This window comes from Monodelphis domestica, chromosome 6, assembly GCF_027887165.1.
Source record: "Monodelphis domestica isolate mMonDom1 chromosome 6, mMonDom1.pri, whole genome shotgun sequence".
In the NCBI taxonomy this organism is placed as follows: Eukaryota; Metazoa; Chordata; class Mammalia; order Didelphimorphia; family Didelphidae; genus Monodelphis; species Monodelphis domestica.
The window spans coordinates 31,492,421-31,509,199 of record NC_077232.1 but is presented as its reverse complement, the minus strand read 5'-3'; the positions used below and the strand labels follow the sequence as shown (position 1 = coordinate 31,509,199).

General features: G+C 37.6%; 1 protein-coding gene across 3 annotated transcripts in view; it reads left to right on the top strand.

The window, feature by feature from the left end:
* The window catches only part of EXT2 (exostosin glycosyltransferase 2), a 187,851-nt gene that overhangs the window by 84,130 nt on the left and 86,942 nt on the right, over positions 1 to 16,779 (top strand). For all 3 annotated transcript variants that reach the window (XM_001362679.4, XM_007497354.3, XM_007497355.3), the window contains exon 8: positions 9,126 to 9,257. In XM_001362679.4, coding sequence (XP_001362716.1) covers positions 9,126 to 9,257 — 132 coding nt within the window. The remainder of the gene's footprint in view (positions 1 to 9,125; positions 9,258 to 16,779) is intronic.

Below are 16,779 nucleotides of genomic sequence, written 5' to 3'. Positions count from 1 at the left end.
TTTAGAACACTTTTTCATGTGCTTATTAATAGAAAATTTTCCTATTCATGTCCCTTGCCTATTTATCAATTGGAGAATGATTTGATTTTTTTTGTACAATTGGTTTAGTTCTTTATAAATTTGAGTAATTAGACCTTTGTCAGAGGTATTTGTTATGAAGATTTTTCACAATTTGTTGCTTCCCTTCTAATTTTGGTTGCATTGGTTTTGTTTGTACAAAACCTTTTTTAATTTAATGTAATGAAAATTATTTATTTTACATTTTGTAATTTTTTCTAACTCTTGCTTGGTCTTAAAATCTTTCCATTCCCAAAGATCTGACATGTATACTATTCTGTGTTCACCTAATTTACTTATAGTTTTCTTCTTTATATTCAAGTCATTTACCCATTCTGAGTTTAACTTGGTGTTGGTGTGTGAGATGTCGATCCAAATCCAATCTCTCCCATGAGACTCATGATTTTAATAGTTTATGGCATTTAGATATCACAAGATACAAAGGACTCAAGATGCAAAGGTCACTGTGGTATCACCTTGAGATGTCAAGTGAGAGATTGCTGTAAACACTCTTGGCATTCCCAACCCAGTACATAAAACTAAGACTTCCCGTCTCTAGGCTCTCAATCCACTGAGCTGCCTCTGAACTGCAGTTCTTTTACTAAAAAATGAATTTTAAGAAAAAAATTGTGTAGTTGTTCATTTGTATTATGAAACAGTAAAATACATACTACACAGGTGATGTACATATTATTTTATGTATATTTTTGCACATATAGTTTATGTATTCATGAGTTACTATACTTTTTAAGATATATTTCCAACCTTTGTGTATTGTTTGTTGACTTAAGCATGCTTTTTAAAATTTTAGCTTTTGACTTATTTAACTTTTTAAAAAAGTTGTATATATTTATAGTATTGAAAATAGAATATGTTGATATTATACAATATTGTACAAGTATTTTGTGCATTTCTGAGTTTCATACTTCTTCTGTGTCATCTATGATTTCTACAAAACTCCCCCAAATTTGCCATTTAATTTCTTATACTGACCTGTGATGTATCAGAACTGCTATGGGGAAAGTTGTATTGTGGAAGGGATAACTATAAATATTTATTATCTTTACTGACGGATCCTTTGGAGTAAAGAGCACTGGTATTGCAAGGGCAAAGGGTATTCATAGCCTAGTAACTCTTGGAGCATAGTTCCAAATCTAGTACATTGTCTTGTATGTAATGTGTAATTTGTTGAAATTATTTGAATTGGAGCTAGATAGGGCTTTCAAATATAGCCTGTTGGAACTTGAAGGGATCCTAAACCCGAATATCAAAGTTGTCAGAGATCTTAAGACATAGAATGTTGGAACTGGAAGTTCTGTAGCCTAATTGTGTCACACTCAAATAGAAACAGGGACCAATAATCTCTATAGAAAGATCCTTGTGGGTTGCATATTGGCTTAGTTTTAAAAAATCAATATTGTCTGTTTTATTGTAATTTTATCTATTTTGTTAAATATTTCCCAGGTACATTTTAATCTGATTCCTGGCCATTTGTTTGACATCTCTAATCTAGAACAAAGATGCTAACATTAGAAATTATCAGGACTTGGGAGATTATTTATTATATTGCCTTCATTTTGTAGTTTTGTATTAGCAGTGACACTTGGCAATTGGTAAATTGGTAAATAACTACTTTGTGGGGGGTAGGTGTTTCCTTCTTACTGTCAGATTTATCGTCTGGTAGGCTGAAGTCTGTTAAGCTGAGTTTATTTTCTGGGGGTTTCTAAATTTAAAAAGGAAGTTTAGTGTTTGTTCACTTATTAAAGACCAGTGGAGAATCGAGTTTCTCAAATCAGAATGACTCACCCTGACTACAAATGCTTTGTAGGATGTTGGATGGGTTAGAGGGTCCCGGGGTCTGACTACTGAGAGTAAACAAAAATCTATTCCATGCTTTGTGCCAATGTTTCTTACTCAGCATACTATGCATGTTCAATTTAACAAATATTCTAAATCCTTTTTTTGCCACAAGTAGAACCATAGAATCTCAGGAAATATGTCAGGCTATGCCATCCACGAGGCTCTGGCTAATGATGCTCCAGTATCTGCTTGAAGACCTTTAGCAATGGCACATCACTACCTCATGAAGAAGTCCTTTTCATATTTGGACAGCTATATTTATTAGGAAGTTTCTTTCTCTGCCAGCCTAGTACCAAGCAAAAACAAGTCAATTCACATAACACTTATTAATACCTACTGTGTTCCAGGTCCTGGGTTAGGAAGTGATAACATAATGGCCAAAAAGAAAAGTCTCTACACAAGTATGTTCCTAAGAGGATATGTTCTATTAGTAATCATACCATGTACACATACAAGGAAATATAAAATATATTCAAAACAAATTCAAAGTACTTTGAGGCTCTCAGTTAGGTGAGGGAGGTCAGGAAAAGCTTCATATAGAAGATGGCACTCAAACTGGCCAGCCATCCACTCTGGCATCTTGCCATCTGCCCTGATACTACTCTTTTCTCCTTACCAGAAGAGCATGCTTCAGACAGGATCTGCAAAACCTTCCTTGGAGTGAGTTAACCCAGTTACCTTTGGATCTCTGCTCTGGGGCTAAACTGACTGATTGGCAAGTCCACTCATTTATTAAATATGTATATAATGGCTGCAGAACATGCTTCACGTCCCATCCAGCCATCCATCCTTGACATCTCTCCATTTATCTTGTCCTTTCCATCAAGGACAATATTCCCTTACCCATCCACCTTCAGCGCACATACATACACATTTCAAGAAAGCTATTGTATTCCCCCTTCTCCTTTTCAAGCTAAATATCCCCATTTCCTTCATATATATTCACCTATTCATTTTTGAGTGTCTTTACCATCCTGGTTGTTCTCCTTTAAGCCTTCTCTGATGTGCCAATATCTTTCCTAAAACCATAGACTGGACCCAGGATTATAGAAATGATGTGACCAGAGAACAATCCAGCAGGACACCTTTCATTTGAGGCCCTGTATTGCTTCCTTTAAAGCAGCCCAAGGTTCTGTTTTTGACTCCCATAGTACTTTCAGTCTTTCCCCATGCCCCTCATACTTGTACTTATATACTTGATTCTTTGAATCTAAGTTTGGGACTTGACATTTACCCTTTTAAGTTCTGTCTTATTGTACTCATACTCAAAGGTTTGGGAATAGAGTAGGTATTTGATAAATGCATGTGAATTGACTTGCTTTTGCTTAGTACTAAGCCCAAACAGTAAAAGTTAAATAGAGGCAAAGAGAAAGAAACTTTTCCTAATAAATATAGCTGTCTAAATATGGAATGGGCTTCTTTATAAGATAGTAAATGCTGCATTTCTAGAGGTTTTCAAGCAGATGCTGGAAAGCTAGTGATTCCTCTCAGCTTTGTTTCATTTTCAAAACCGGTTATCATTTCACCTTTTCATTCAAGTCATCAATTCAGAAGATTTTGAACAGAATAGGAGCAAGGACAGATCACTTTGTCCCCAGAATGGTATTCCAAAAAGGTATTCTTCAAACTGTTTTATACTTTGTGATTTGAATGTCACTGGTAATTTTGTGCATCTTTCCTCATTGAAAGTTGGCTATCTTGAGAATCTGTGGAATGGAAATGATCAGTATTAAATGGCATAGGCTGCTACTTTGCCTTTCTAGTGGCAATCCTCAATGGAAATTTAGAAGTGTGCTTGGATTTTGGAAGCCACCAATGACTTCCTGATTCCTATACTTCATCTTTTGAGCATATTCCACTTTTTCCATTTTGATGTATTTAATGTTTTCCTTTTATGTTCATATTACAACTACAAAGTATTATATATATATATATAGAGAGAGAGTCATTTGCTTCTTGCAACAATCCTGAAGGGATATGAGTATTGTTTCCTCATTTTAAAAGGGAGGAAACAGAATCTCAAAGAGGTTGTGACTTGTTCAGGATCATGTACTTGGGCCTGGTCAATGCCAAGCCCAGTGTTTTTCTACTTCCCCAGTCTTCCTGCATGAGTTTTTTCAACCTCAGTTTTGAGATTGAAGAAGGTACAATTTCCCATGGGGATAGTGTCATCATAATGGAACCAAAAGTTAATTGCCACATTTTGCATTTACTTAAATTCTATAACAGTGAAACTGGGGCAATTTGTTAGCTATTATTCAACTTTTTGAAGATCACTGGAAAACTAGAAAAATAATATTTATTTTCAACCAAGAAAACTAAGATATACAATTTTTACATTATTATATACTGGTCTGTATACTCTTATAGTCCCAGCATTGTTATGAGGAAAGTGCTTTGGAAGCTCTTAAAATGCTATTATAAAAATATCAACTCCTACTAGGAATTGATTGTAGTGCTGGTCAAAGCTGGGAAATCACTGTCCTCCTGGGGCTTCTCAGAGACATGAATGAACAATGTAGAATGCAGATATTGGATAAAGAAAAATGTGGCCCATGTTTTAGAAAAAAAGAATCACACTGACCATTTAATTTTTCCCTCTTGATGAGAGCCCACAAAGTTTTTTGTTTTTTCTTTTTTCTTTTTTTAAACCCTTACCTTCTGGCTTGGAATCAATACTGTGTCTTGGTTCCAAGGCAGAAGAGTGTTAAGGGCTAGGCAATGGTGGTCAAGTGACTTGCCCAGGGTCACACAGCTGGGAAATGTCTGAGGTCACATTTGAAACCAGGACATCTTGTCTCTAGGCCTGGCTCTCAATCCACTGAGCCACCCAGCTGCCCCACCTCCCAACTGTCCCACAAAGTTTTTTGGAGGTTGCCAAGAGCACTTTTGAAAATGTCTTCTTTGTGTTCCTTTGCCCTGAGGCAGGTTTCTGCCCTTGAGAAGCTATAAATTAAAATGCCTTCTGGACACATCAAGGTGTTACTGGGGAGCTGCAGAAGCAATTTCATCTGGGAAGTTCACTTAACCCCAGGCTAATATATTTGAGCTGTGATTCTTGGCAAAGCCGCTTCCTTTCCTAAGGGACCCAAGATGGGTGGACAGGCTTGGTTGATGTGAGGCATCTCGACTTTGAAGCCATATTCTCTAGTTGCATTTTTGGCTAATGTTCTTGATGGATTGGTTACCACAACTGTTTCCTACCAACGCTAAGAGTTTCTGTCTCCTCCATGGATTAGCTATGGGCACAGAACTTTGGCATATTTAGCCAAAGCTTCTTAACTTAGATTAAAATAAAAAGCTCTCAATACTTCAGCTTGTTGGGTTTTTTGTAGCATGAGATTGGAGTGTAGATTGTATGATCACTTGAAATGAAACTGACTTGAGTATGGCTTCAGAGCCATTGTGAGGAAAGTACTTTTGTAGATTTTAAGGCACCATGAAAAATCATTAATAATAATGAATGTACCAGTTCTTTGTTGAATTTATTACTTTTAATAATGCCTCATGTTGGGAGGGGTGCTATAAATATATTTATAAATATGAACTATAGTGTATGCCTTTTGTCTACACTAGACTTGCAATGCATAGATAGACCACAGATTTGGCCCATCACTTACATTGCTCTTGGACAAACAGTGCAAATGGACACTGAACTGGATCCAAAATTTATTAGGAGGAAGACAGTGCATCGAATGGCCTTTGGAAAATTGAGAGGAATTTTTAATGACCTCAGTCTTCTCCCTGAAACAAGACTTCATCATTTAAACATGAATTCCCTCCTTTTAACACAAATATTCTTTTTTTCTTTTTTTAATTGTCTTGCAAAATATACTTCCATATTGGTCATTGTTTTAAGAGCAAAGTCATAGATAACCAAAACCCCAGAATAAAACCAAAAATGCACAGATGTGAAAGATGACTCCAACAGTTCTTTCTCTGGGGGTAGATTGAATTCCCTATAATAGTCTTTCAGGATTATCTCAGATCATTGCATTACTGAGTAGTCAAGTTTTCACAGATAATCATCATCCAATATTGCTGTTATTGTGTCTCCCAGTTCTACTTATTTCACTCTGCATCAGTTCCTGCAGATCTTTCCAACTTTTTCTGAAATGATCTTGCTAATTGTTTCTTGTAGCCCAATAATATTCCATTACCAACATGTATCACAATTTATTCAGCCATTCCCCAATTGATGGAGAGTCCCTCAATTTCCAATTCTTTGCCACCACAAAAAGAGCTGCTATAAATATTTTTTTACAAGTAGGTCTTCCCCCCTTTTTTATTACCTCTTTGGGATTACAGACCCAGTAGTGGTATTACTAGATCCAAGGGTATGCACAGTTTTAGAGCTCTTTGGATATAATTCCAAATTGTTCTCTAGAATGAGTGGGTCAGTTCACAACTTCACTACCGATGCATTAGTCTCCCATTTTTGCCATATTCCCTCCAACATTTGCCACTTTTCTTTTCTAACATATTGGCCAATCTGAGGTGTGAGGTGGTAGTCAGTATTGTTTTAATTTGCATTTCTCTAATCAAGAGTGATTTAGAATATTCTTTCATATGATTATTGATGGCTTTGACTTCCTCATCTGAATATTGCTTGTTCATCTCCTTGAGCATTTGTCAATTGGGGAATGGTTTTAAACACAAATATTCTTTTAAAAATGTTTTAAGATAAATGTTTTATTGATGTTCTTTAAACATCAGTATCATTTCCCATAACTTCCTTATTCCTCCCCCCCCCCCCCCTTCACTCCCTAAGGGACCATTTGAATCTTTTCTCCCAATAAAGAAGTATAGCTAAGCATAGCGAGTGAGCACCCTGGGACAGCCTGTGACTCAGACATGCCTAGAGATCAGCACCTGTCTCTTGAGAGAAAGGAGGCAAGCTTCATTGTCAGTCTGCTGAGGTCATGATCTGTCATTCACTGCTTTGTTGAAATGTTCTCATGTTCTTTTGGGTTTGTTTCTATTTTATATTTTGGTAGTCATCATGTAGATTGTTCTGATTATCTTGCCTTGATTCTGTGTCAGTTCTTGATAAATCCTCTTCTCTTTCAGAATCCTACCACATTTGTATTAAAAGGTGATTCCCCAATCCAGGTGCTATTGTGTTGTATATAGGACTTTCCTGTATCTTTGACTTCCTTGAAAATCAGATGTATAGAAAGTATGAGGAGCTATCTTGCTTTGAAGATTAAAAATTTACAGGTAAAGAAAAGAGAGGAGCAATTTAAAATTGGACAGATTTAGAAGGGTTGTTTCAGTGGTCAAAGACCTTCCAGGGATGCTCTATGAAACAAATATGGAACATGCTCATAGTCTGAGAATGAGTAAGGTTGTAAGTGAGCTAGAGGGGCAATGGAGAGACACATGGTGACTGTGAGCAGGCTGTGGCATACCACTAGTGTTCTTGCCATTTTATTCTTGGTGTCTGTATATCTAAAACTGAGCATAGTGTCTGATACATGGAACATGTACCAGATAATGATGAAACCCTTGAAAGCTAATGTGGTGACCAGGAGAGAAAGTATAGAATGGACAAGAAGGATAAAACTACCCATAGTTAGGGAATGTAATATGAATGATGAATTTGCAAAGATGACTGAGAAAGAAGCCATTAAACAGCTAGGAGAACCAGGAGAATTGGGTCATGAAAACCCATAGAGGAGAGAGTAACCAGGAGGAGAGGTTGCCAGCAACAGTTAAGTAGAAGACTGAGAAAAAACTGTCAGATTTGTGATTTAAGAAATCATTGATGGGAAATCTAGAGAGAACAGTTTCAAACCAGGTTGTGAACCAGAGTGCAAATGTTTCAGGAGTTAGTGAGAGAGAAGGGAGAAGGTAAATGTAACAAGTTAAATGCAGAAAGCTTTTGGGAGTTTTGCTCAGAAAGGGAGGACAGTAGCTTGAGGAGAGTATAGGGGAAAGTGAAGGGTTTTTTTTTTTTTAAGGCTGGAGGATATTTGGACTTTTTGGAAATAAGAGGGAAGGAATAGATAGGAAGAAGTTGAAGATTAGAAAGGGGAGGACAGGATGATCAAAGGGGTAGTCTGCTTGAGGAGATGGTAAGCCTTACCATCTTACCATTACCAGCTAAGGGATGGAGTGAAGGGCACATGTAGAGTGGTTGACCTTGGCAAGAAGAAGGACTATCTCATTATTAGAGATGGGGGAAGGGAGAAAAGAATAGGGATATTTGAGGGATTTTGAGATAAAGAGAAGAGTAGAAGAGAAAGCTTATTGTAAATGGCCTTATTTTTATCAGTAAAGCAAGAGTCCTTAGCTGAAAGAATGGGAAGAGAGGGAAGTATGGACAACTTGAGAAGAGAAGAGGTTTGAAAAAGTTTCTAAGGAGTTTGAAATAGGGAATCAATTAGGGAAGAATTAGAGGATTACCTTTCTACAAAGAGGGCCTGGTTAAAGATGGATAATATAAATTTATAGAATACCCATTCACTATGGTTGTATGATTTCCTCCAGCTTCATTAATCAGCTTGTGAAATGTAGAGAAGGAGGCAGATGGTGGGAGTAATCCAAACCTCAGGTTTGGCAAAGGAAGAGCAGCAATCAGACAAGGGAATGAAGAATTTGAGGTTTGATGATGGCAGTGTGGAGTTAAATTGGCTAATTCTAGTCAGGATTTGGAAGGGAGCAAAATGAAGTCAGACACAGAAGGAACTCAGTTGGGGAGGGATTTAAGATCATAATGAACATAAAACATGATTTAAGAAGGATAAGACCTAAGGAGAGATGGGATGATGGGAGGCTTGGGTCAGAGACAGGAATATCAGAGTGGAACACTCAAGGTGTGACCCTCCCTGAGGGAGTGTGAAGGAGATCCTCATGGCATTTGGGAAGGTTAGAGAATTTGACTGTAAAATGAGCAGAGAAAGAAATGACCTTTCTCTTCAGTATCTCTGCCAAGAAAATGTCTCAAAAAAGGGCATCATGAAGAATTAGACCCCACTGAAATGACTAAATAAAAACAAAGGTACTTGACAAAAGGCTTAATGTGGATGCTGAAGTGCCTTCATAAAAGGGCAAGAGTTGAGTAAGAGGAATCTAATAATTCAGGCACAAGTGAAGCACCCACACGGAGAGCCAGAGCACAGTGCTTGAAAGGGCTGCAAAGAGGGAGGGAGCCCCAGGTGGAGCATCTTATAGGGTCTTACAATACTGGTTTCTTTCTCTTGCAGGCAAGATGGTTCTGGGAAGCCTACTTCCAATCAATGAAAGCTATTGCCATGGCTACCCTTCAGATCATCAATGACCGGATCTACCCTTATGCTGCCATTTCTTATGAAGAGTGGAATGATCCCCCAGCTGTTGTAAGTAAATACAAGGGATACCCCAGCAAAGTAGTCCTACTGTCAGGAATGGGCAACACAGAAAGAACTTTTGGTTACTTAAATTGTAGTTTTTCAAAGAAAACAAATTGACAGGTAAACTTTGTGAACTTTGTGTCCAATAAGTGACCAGAACTATTCTAAGAAGAATTCAAAAAGGAGAGACATTTGAGTACTACTTTATCAGATTTGATACCTGCTGTAAGGACCCAGGATAACACTGTTATTTGGAGGTTAGGTAAGGGGAATAGGATGGAACTGGCCTGGATGTCAACACACTGTCATTGTGTTGGCAATCAGGGGATTCACAACTTTTAGAATGGTTCTGTAAATGATTAAAAAGCATAGTTTGGTGCAGGGATACCATGTCTCCCTCCTGATGGCATTTCTAGTATGTAAGCATGGTGCCTGGAGAAAAGAATTGATTTTATCTTGTTTAAGGACCATTATCAACATCATTGGCCTTGGGAACAGTAGAAATTAATATACTCTTAGGATCTCAGAACTCATCCAGTCTGACTCCTATTCAAAGCATGAGTCCATTATCTAACATTTTTAAAAGGCAATAGTTCTAATTCTTCCTAAATTTCTAAATGCTTTACAAATGTGAGCTGTGATTACTGTTATATGCACTAAAGTCCATTAAAGATTCACCATAGTATGGAAGAGACCCTGGATTCTTAGAATCTATATAGGGGAACAAAATTCTGACTAGTTGTGCTGAATTAGCAAAACTTTTGATTTGAGTATGGCCTGTGACAACCTGCTAAAAGAACCCAGACTAGCTTAGTTCAGGGAGGCTTATTACCAACTTAGCCACAGGGGGATGAATTTTCTAATAGCAGTGGCTCTCAGAAACTACTAGGTAAGTAGTAAGCTTCATTGGTAAAGAGAGTGCCCATGCTCATGAAATTATGAAATTATAACTCTTTGGAGTAGTGAAATATTGATGGAATCTTCTGAATCCAGCTGCTTTGAGAAGAATTTCAAGGTGGATGCTGGATGACCACTTATCAAACCTATTGGAAAGGGGATTCAAGAAAGGACTTGGAAAAAAAGAGAAAAGTCCTTCAAGAAAGGACTGTACCAGGTGCCTTTTTAAGCAGTTGAGAGTAGATGAAAGGAGACAAAGGGGGAATCTGAGAAAGCAAAGTAGGGGAACTTGAGCTAGTTCTGAATTACTAATCCAGCCCCCACTGATAACTTGACTTACTTTGGTAAGAAAGAAAGATGCTTGGGGTGAGGGGGACAGTAAGAAACCTGGCTGGAAGAAGCTGAAAAGGATCTAGGCAACTGAGTGTGACTCCCCAGGGCCTGAGCAAGGCCTGCATCTCAGAGCAGCTCAAGGGTGCCCTGAAGATCCAGGGCCAATCAGTGAAGTGTGCCCCATTTGTCCTACAATGGGTAGGATCAGTACAGCCTAAACCAGACAGGACCAGAATGAGGGCATTTTCTTCTGAGTTTTTGCAGGAAACACCATGAGCCGTTTAATGAGAACAAGAGCAAGGACCCATTTTCTCCCAGTCAGAAGAATCTGGTTTTCAAAGGGAGGGAGGGAAAGCATGAAGGAGATGACAGAATCTTATTCTTGGACCAAAAGGTCAAATTTCTGGCTTGTGGCGATTCTCTAAACTTCAGCTGCAGACTAGCCATACAGACTTGTGACTGGGAAGCATTCTCTGTTTCTTTTTTTAATTCCTTCCTAAATAGCTCTTGAGGCTGAGGATGAGCTGGTCTTTGTCGTCTCTCTCAGGGTCACATGAAGAGAGCCCTGAGTTAAAGCTCTGTCCTCCTTATTTCGGTCATCATTCAGTTAAAGCAACTGACAAGAGACCTGAGTAGCATAATTTATTCACAGCTGGTTTTTTTCCCCTTGCCTTGAGAAATATTTCACCTACAGTAAGCAAGATTATTGTGAGGCCAGTCTGTGGGAGAGCCTTCTCTCCAGACTACAGCTCATTTACAATCTCAGACTCTTGAGGGTAGGAATGAGTGCAGCCCTTAGTAAATTATGAACTTGTCTGCTTTTCAGACAGGCGCTGTCATGAGTTCTTCACCTTCTCCAAATTTATTCAGAGTTGGGGGAGGAATGGGCCATATGCTTCTTTTTCAATTTAAAGTGATTGATTAGGACTCAAGTGTGTATTTCATGATGAAGTCAGTCACTCATTTTACCTGAGTACAGTTCAGAAATGTGATCCTTTTTCCTCCATCAAAACAGGTCATTTTCATATTTGCCACTAAGTGTCACATACCACTGCACGAATTCTCGTTCTTTGCCTTAATCAAGACTAAGTAAGCAATGCTACATTTCCCTCCAAGGTTACCACTTTTCTTGTGTGAAAGGGCTTGAAAAATTCAAGTAAGCAACTATTTGTTAAGCATGTATTAGCTTCAAGAACTGTGTATTAAATTCAGGGAATATAAGGAGGGAAAATGACGTCATTCCTAGTATCAAGGAGTCCTAATCCAAGGAACAGCATAACTGCTTTCCAAATGCTCAGTATATAATGGGGGGGCTTCATGCTAGAATTCCATAACCTCTAAAGTAGTGGTATGAAACTCAAATAGAACTGGAGCCCTACAGGCTGCTTAGAGAACTACAAATCAACATTATTTATATCATATTATATTTGTTTGTTAAGCATTTCCCAAACATTTTAATCCTGTGTGGACACTGGAAATTTTGTGGCCCATTTGACGCCTTTGCAAATAGAGTGCCTTCCAACTCTAACAATTCTAAGCAAGAGAGAAGGTTATCAGTTGCCACATAGGGGCATGTAAAGCCAATACCAGGCTTATGGTAGTCCATCCCTAAGAAGAGTGGAAGGGAGAGCTGTGAGTATGCTTGCTATGGTTCACCAGGTAACTCATAGTGATTCATTCTTTTGTCCTGCAGTCTTCTCTCCACCACTGAGAATGCTGTTTATTTACTGAAGTCCTCTGAATAATGGGCTGGTTGTTCTGGGATATAGAATAGGTTGCACTCAAACTTCAGCTGCTTCTGCTATGTACACTTGGAACCCAGAGTTTTCTCATTTGAAATGTCCAGATAGTAATTCTTATTTGTTAAGATAATAGCTGTGACCAGCAGTTATACATAGCTATGAGGCCCAGGAGCTTCACTTCAGATCCATAGAACATTATGTTGAAAAGATACAAACTTTAGAGCCTATATGACTTGCCTTCCTTAACTTCTAGGCTCCTTTTCTGGTATTTGAGAGCCTACTTGGCTGTCTTGGAACCTTGCTTGGATTGTTAGCATCATCCTCTTCTTCCCACTGTTTATGTTTAAGAAAAATGTTCATGGAACTTAAATATATTAGTGCTAATTCTAAATAGGTCTGAATGTTTATAATGACCACTATTGTATAGGTAAGGAATAAAGTTTGATTAGAAATGCAGAGAGCAAGTTTACCAGCCTTTCCCCATGTATGAGCATACCCTGCTTCCTTGCCTAAGACATTTATGAGTTGTGGATAAAACTGTCTTTAATAATTGTGATGATAATTTTTTAAATTTTTTTGAAGACCTATGGTTTTACTAGTGTAAAGAATTCCTGGGGAGGAAATTCCATCTACTAATGAGGATATACTTGAGGAAATTACACTTTGAGAGAGTTGTTTGGGAGGCTAAGATGATAAATGACTTGTCTAGGCTCACACTATATTGGAACTTGAATTCAGGTCTTCTTAATCCCAATCCTGGGTTTCTATTACCTAACTCTTTCTGAACAACGATAACAAAAATAATAATATCAAACCTCTTTTGCTATAAAAACTTTAATGCCTATAGTGCTGACCACTAAAGCAGGCAAACCATGAGAACCCTGAAATGAACTGAGGACCCGAATACTTTTATTATGAGATAATACTATATCTTTAAAAAAAGGAGGGGGGAACATATCACCACTTATAAGAAATGGCTTCATATAACTTTTTTCAATATTATTCTTAGCTTTCAAGTTGCACGACAGTGTATTAATGCTCACTAATGTGAGGCAATCCTAAAAAATTAAGTTCATCCCTAAGCCTAGAGTAGATGAAATAAGAGATGAAATTGAGGAGTTACTAAAATCTGAAGAGAAAAAAAAGCTAAAAGTCCCAAGTTGATGGAAAAATATTCATTTAGTGAAGGTTACAGAAATTATATCTAATAATGAAATAAATCACAAAAATAACACTAGTTTCAAGTGATTTTGAAAAGGAGATGGACATACTTAGACTGGAATTTTAAAAACCCCTTTCTGATTTCAATGTTATAAATCTTAGTAACTGAATAAATTGCACCTAAACAGTCATGAACAAATACATTTTCCTTGAGTATCTGAGAGAAGCATGAAACCATTTTCAGGATTTGCACAGCAGTATATATGGCAGTTGTTGTTAGGTAAAGACCATAAGAAGAAAGGTGCAAACTTCAAGGACTAGGTACAAGGACAGACATCATACACACTATCTGGCAGAAGTGACTTGAGAGAGCTACTGAAGACCTGTGGAAAGGCATTGCAAGATCATAAAATAAAGCATATTGGACATTTGAGATCCCCTTATCAGTAAATGGAAACAAAAGTTAAAAGGTTAAGATGATTCAGGGAGTCAACTCTTTGCAGAGAACAAAGGAAAGAATTCAACATCAATCACAAAACTTAATTATAGAGGCTTGAGAAGTAAAGTAATCTGGGACAAAACAAAGTCTTGAAGAAGGAGAATGTGAGAAATGTCAGTCATCTCTCAGAACTCAAGAAGTTCAATCCAATGAAAAGACAGAGTGGATCAAACAAGCTTACATGTCATTAACATAGTGAACAACAGAAGTTATATCAAAAGAGCTTATTGCTGTTCTAGCTCCTGCAAAATTGGAAGAAACAATGCCAGCCAAGATCCCAAATTACTGCCTCAAATTCTTCACAGTGACTCATGAATTACTGGCAAGATACTTTCCAAGCTTGCCCTCAAACATAAGCTCTCTCCACCTTCTCTTAACAGGAGTCATCACTTAACTGTTTTACCAAATGATGGGAGTGTTAAACATCCCTTCCCATATAGGATAATTACATCTTTTTGTGTAAAGTATTTATAGCATCAACATGAAACTATATATATGCTATATAATTATTGCATAATTATATAATATATATAATTTTCTTGAAAACATATAATACTTTCAAGAAAATAATCTGTTGTCTTTATTTTTTTCCATTTGAATTAGTTTATTTAGTCAATTTAGAACATTATTCCTTGGTTACAATAATCGCATTATTTCCCTCCCTCCCCCTCCACCCACTCTTCCCAGAGCCAATGCACAATTTCATTAGCTATTACTTGTGTCTTTGATCAGAACCTATTTCCACGTTGGTGTTTGCATTAGGATGTTCATTTAGAGTCTACATCCCCAACCATATCCCTTCGACCCATGTATTCAAGCAGTTGTTTTTCTTCAGTGTTTTCACTCCCACAGTGTTTCCTCTGGGTGTGGATAGTGGTTTTTCTTGTAGATTCCTCCAAGTTGTTCAGAGTCACTGCACTACCACTCATGGAGAAGTCTGTTACATTCGATTGTACTACAGTCTCTGTGTATAGTTGTTCCAGTCTCCATGGAATTCCTCCAGTTCATTATTCCTTTTAGCACAATAGTATTCCATCACCAACATATGCCACAATTTGTTCAGCCACTCCTCAATTGAAGGGCATCACCTCATTTTCCAATTTTTTGCTACCACAAAGAGTGCAGCTATGAATATTCTTGTACAAGTCTTTTTCCTTATTATCTCTTTGGGGTACAAACCCAGCAGTGCTATGGCTGGATCAAAGGGAAGGCATTCTTTTATCGCCCTTTGGGCATAGTTCCAGATTGCCCTCCAGAATGGTTGGATCAATTCAGAACTCCACCAGCAATGCATTAATGTCCCAACTTTGCCACATCCCCTCCAGCATTCATTACTTTCCTTTGCTGTCATGTTTGCCAATCTGCTGGGTGTGAGGTGATACCTCAGAGTTGTTTTGATTTGCATCTCTCTGATTATAAGAGATTTAGCACACTTTTTCATATGCTTATTAATTAATCTGTTGTCTTTAAAGCAGAAAGGGTCTACCACAAAGTCCCAGGAGCTAATAGAAAAAAAAAAACTTTATTGTATCAATCATTATTGAAGAGTTTGTTTGAAAGTGCCATAACATAGATGCTGCCTTTGCTGATTTTAATGAAATCCTTAACTCATTTCTTCACTCATGGTTTATTTACATACTCCAGAGATAGAAAAAATTCAGGTATAATGAAACTTCTAGAGTATCTGATATTTAAAAGGAAAACTGCTCTCTATTAAACATGCCCTTAACAAAATGTCATAAACAATTCATAAACATTTTTATCTTTCAGGAAGAGAGTTTAATCCCCTTTTGGTTCTGCCAAGTCTTAAATCTCTTATCATATCTCCTAATTAGAATGAAATATGGCTTCCAGATTAAGGAAGGAGTTGAACCACATCTAATTAACCACTCAGTGTGTATGGATGACATCAAGCTTTATGGTTCCACTGAAAAGCAAATTAAACCATTTCATTTTGTGGGATCTTTTCTCCAATATTATCAAAATATCTTTTGGACTTGATAAGTATAAAATTCTCAATTAGTCAATTAATATTTATTAAGCATTTACTCTGACCAGATACTGTGCTAACTGCTGAGAAAACAAAACCAAAAAAGGTTAAGGACAGTACCTGGTCAGATCAAGGGAATATTTTTTAAAGGAATAATATCATGATAGCCACAGGAGTGTTTTTATCTGAGCCCCTCTGAAAAAGATAAGAATGAGATGATAATAGTGACAGTAAGTGGCTCAGTGGATTGAGAGCAAGACCTAGAGACAGAAGGTCCTGGGTACTGTAAGAAATAAAATTTAGGGCTCTAACCCTTAATACCATGAAGTTTATTAATATTTCTTTGGATAGGTAGAGGTAGAGAATTAGAGTGAAAAGCCTTTAGCCTTATGATGCTCTCAACATGGCTCCTTCAGCCACCTTCCACTTGGCTGGTTCCTGTAAAAAGAGACCCTGCTTCCTTGTCTTGAACCATTTTTCCTCCCTCTCCCTTCTGGGTCCACTTCAAGTCACTTTGGGTTCAAACTCAGTCACGTAACCAGCACTAGGTGATGTAACTAGGATTGTAGGGACTCAGGTAAGACCCCATGAGTGATCCTGGGAGAGGGTTTCTTTCACACAGTTCAGAACTAGTCTCAGATACTTCCTAGCTGTGAGACCCTGAGCATGTCACTTACCCTACATTGCCTAGCCTTTGCTACTCTTCTGCCTTGAAACCAATACACAGTATTGATTCTAAGATGGAAGGTGAGGGTTTAAAAAAAAACCAACAGTGACAGTAATTCCCACAAAACTGTCCAATCCGTTTATTGGAAGGGGGTGGGGGATAAAGATAAAATAAGAGAATACCATCTAGAGTTATTATGAAGGGCACTCTCTGTGTCCAAAGACCACTTGGTCATTCTG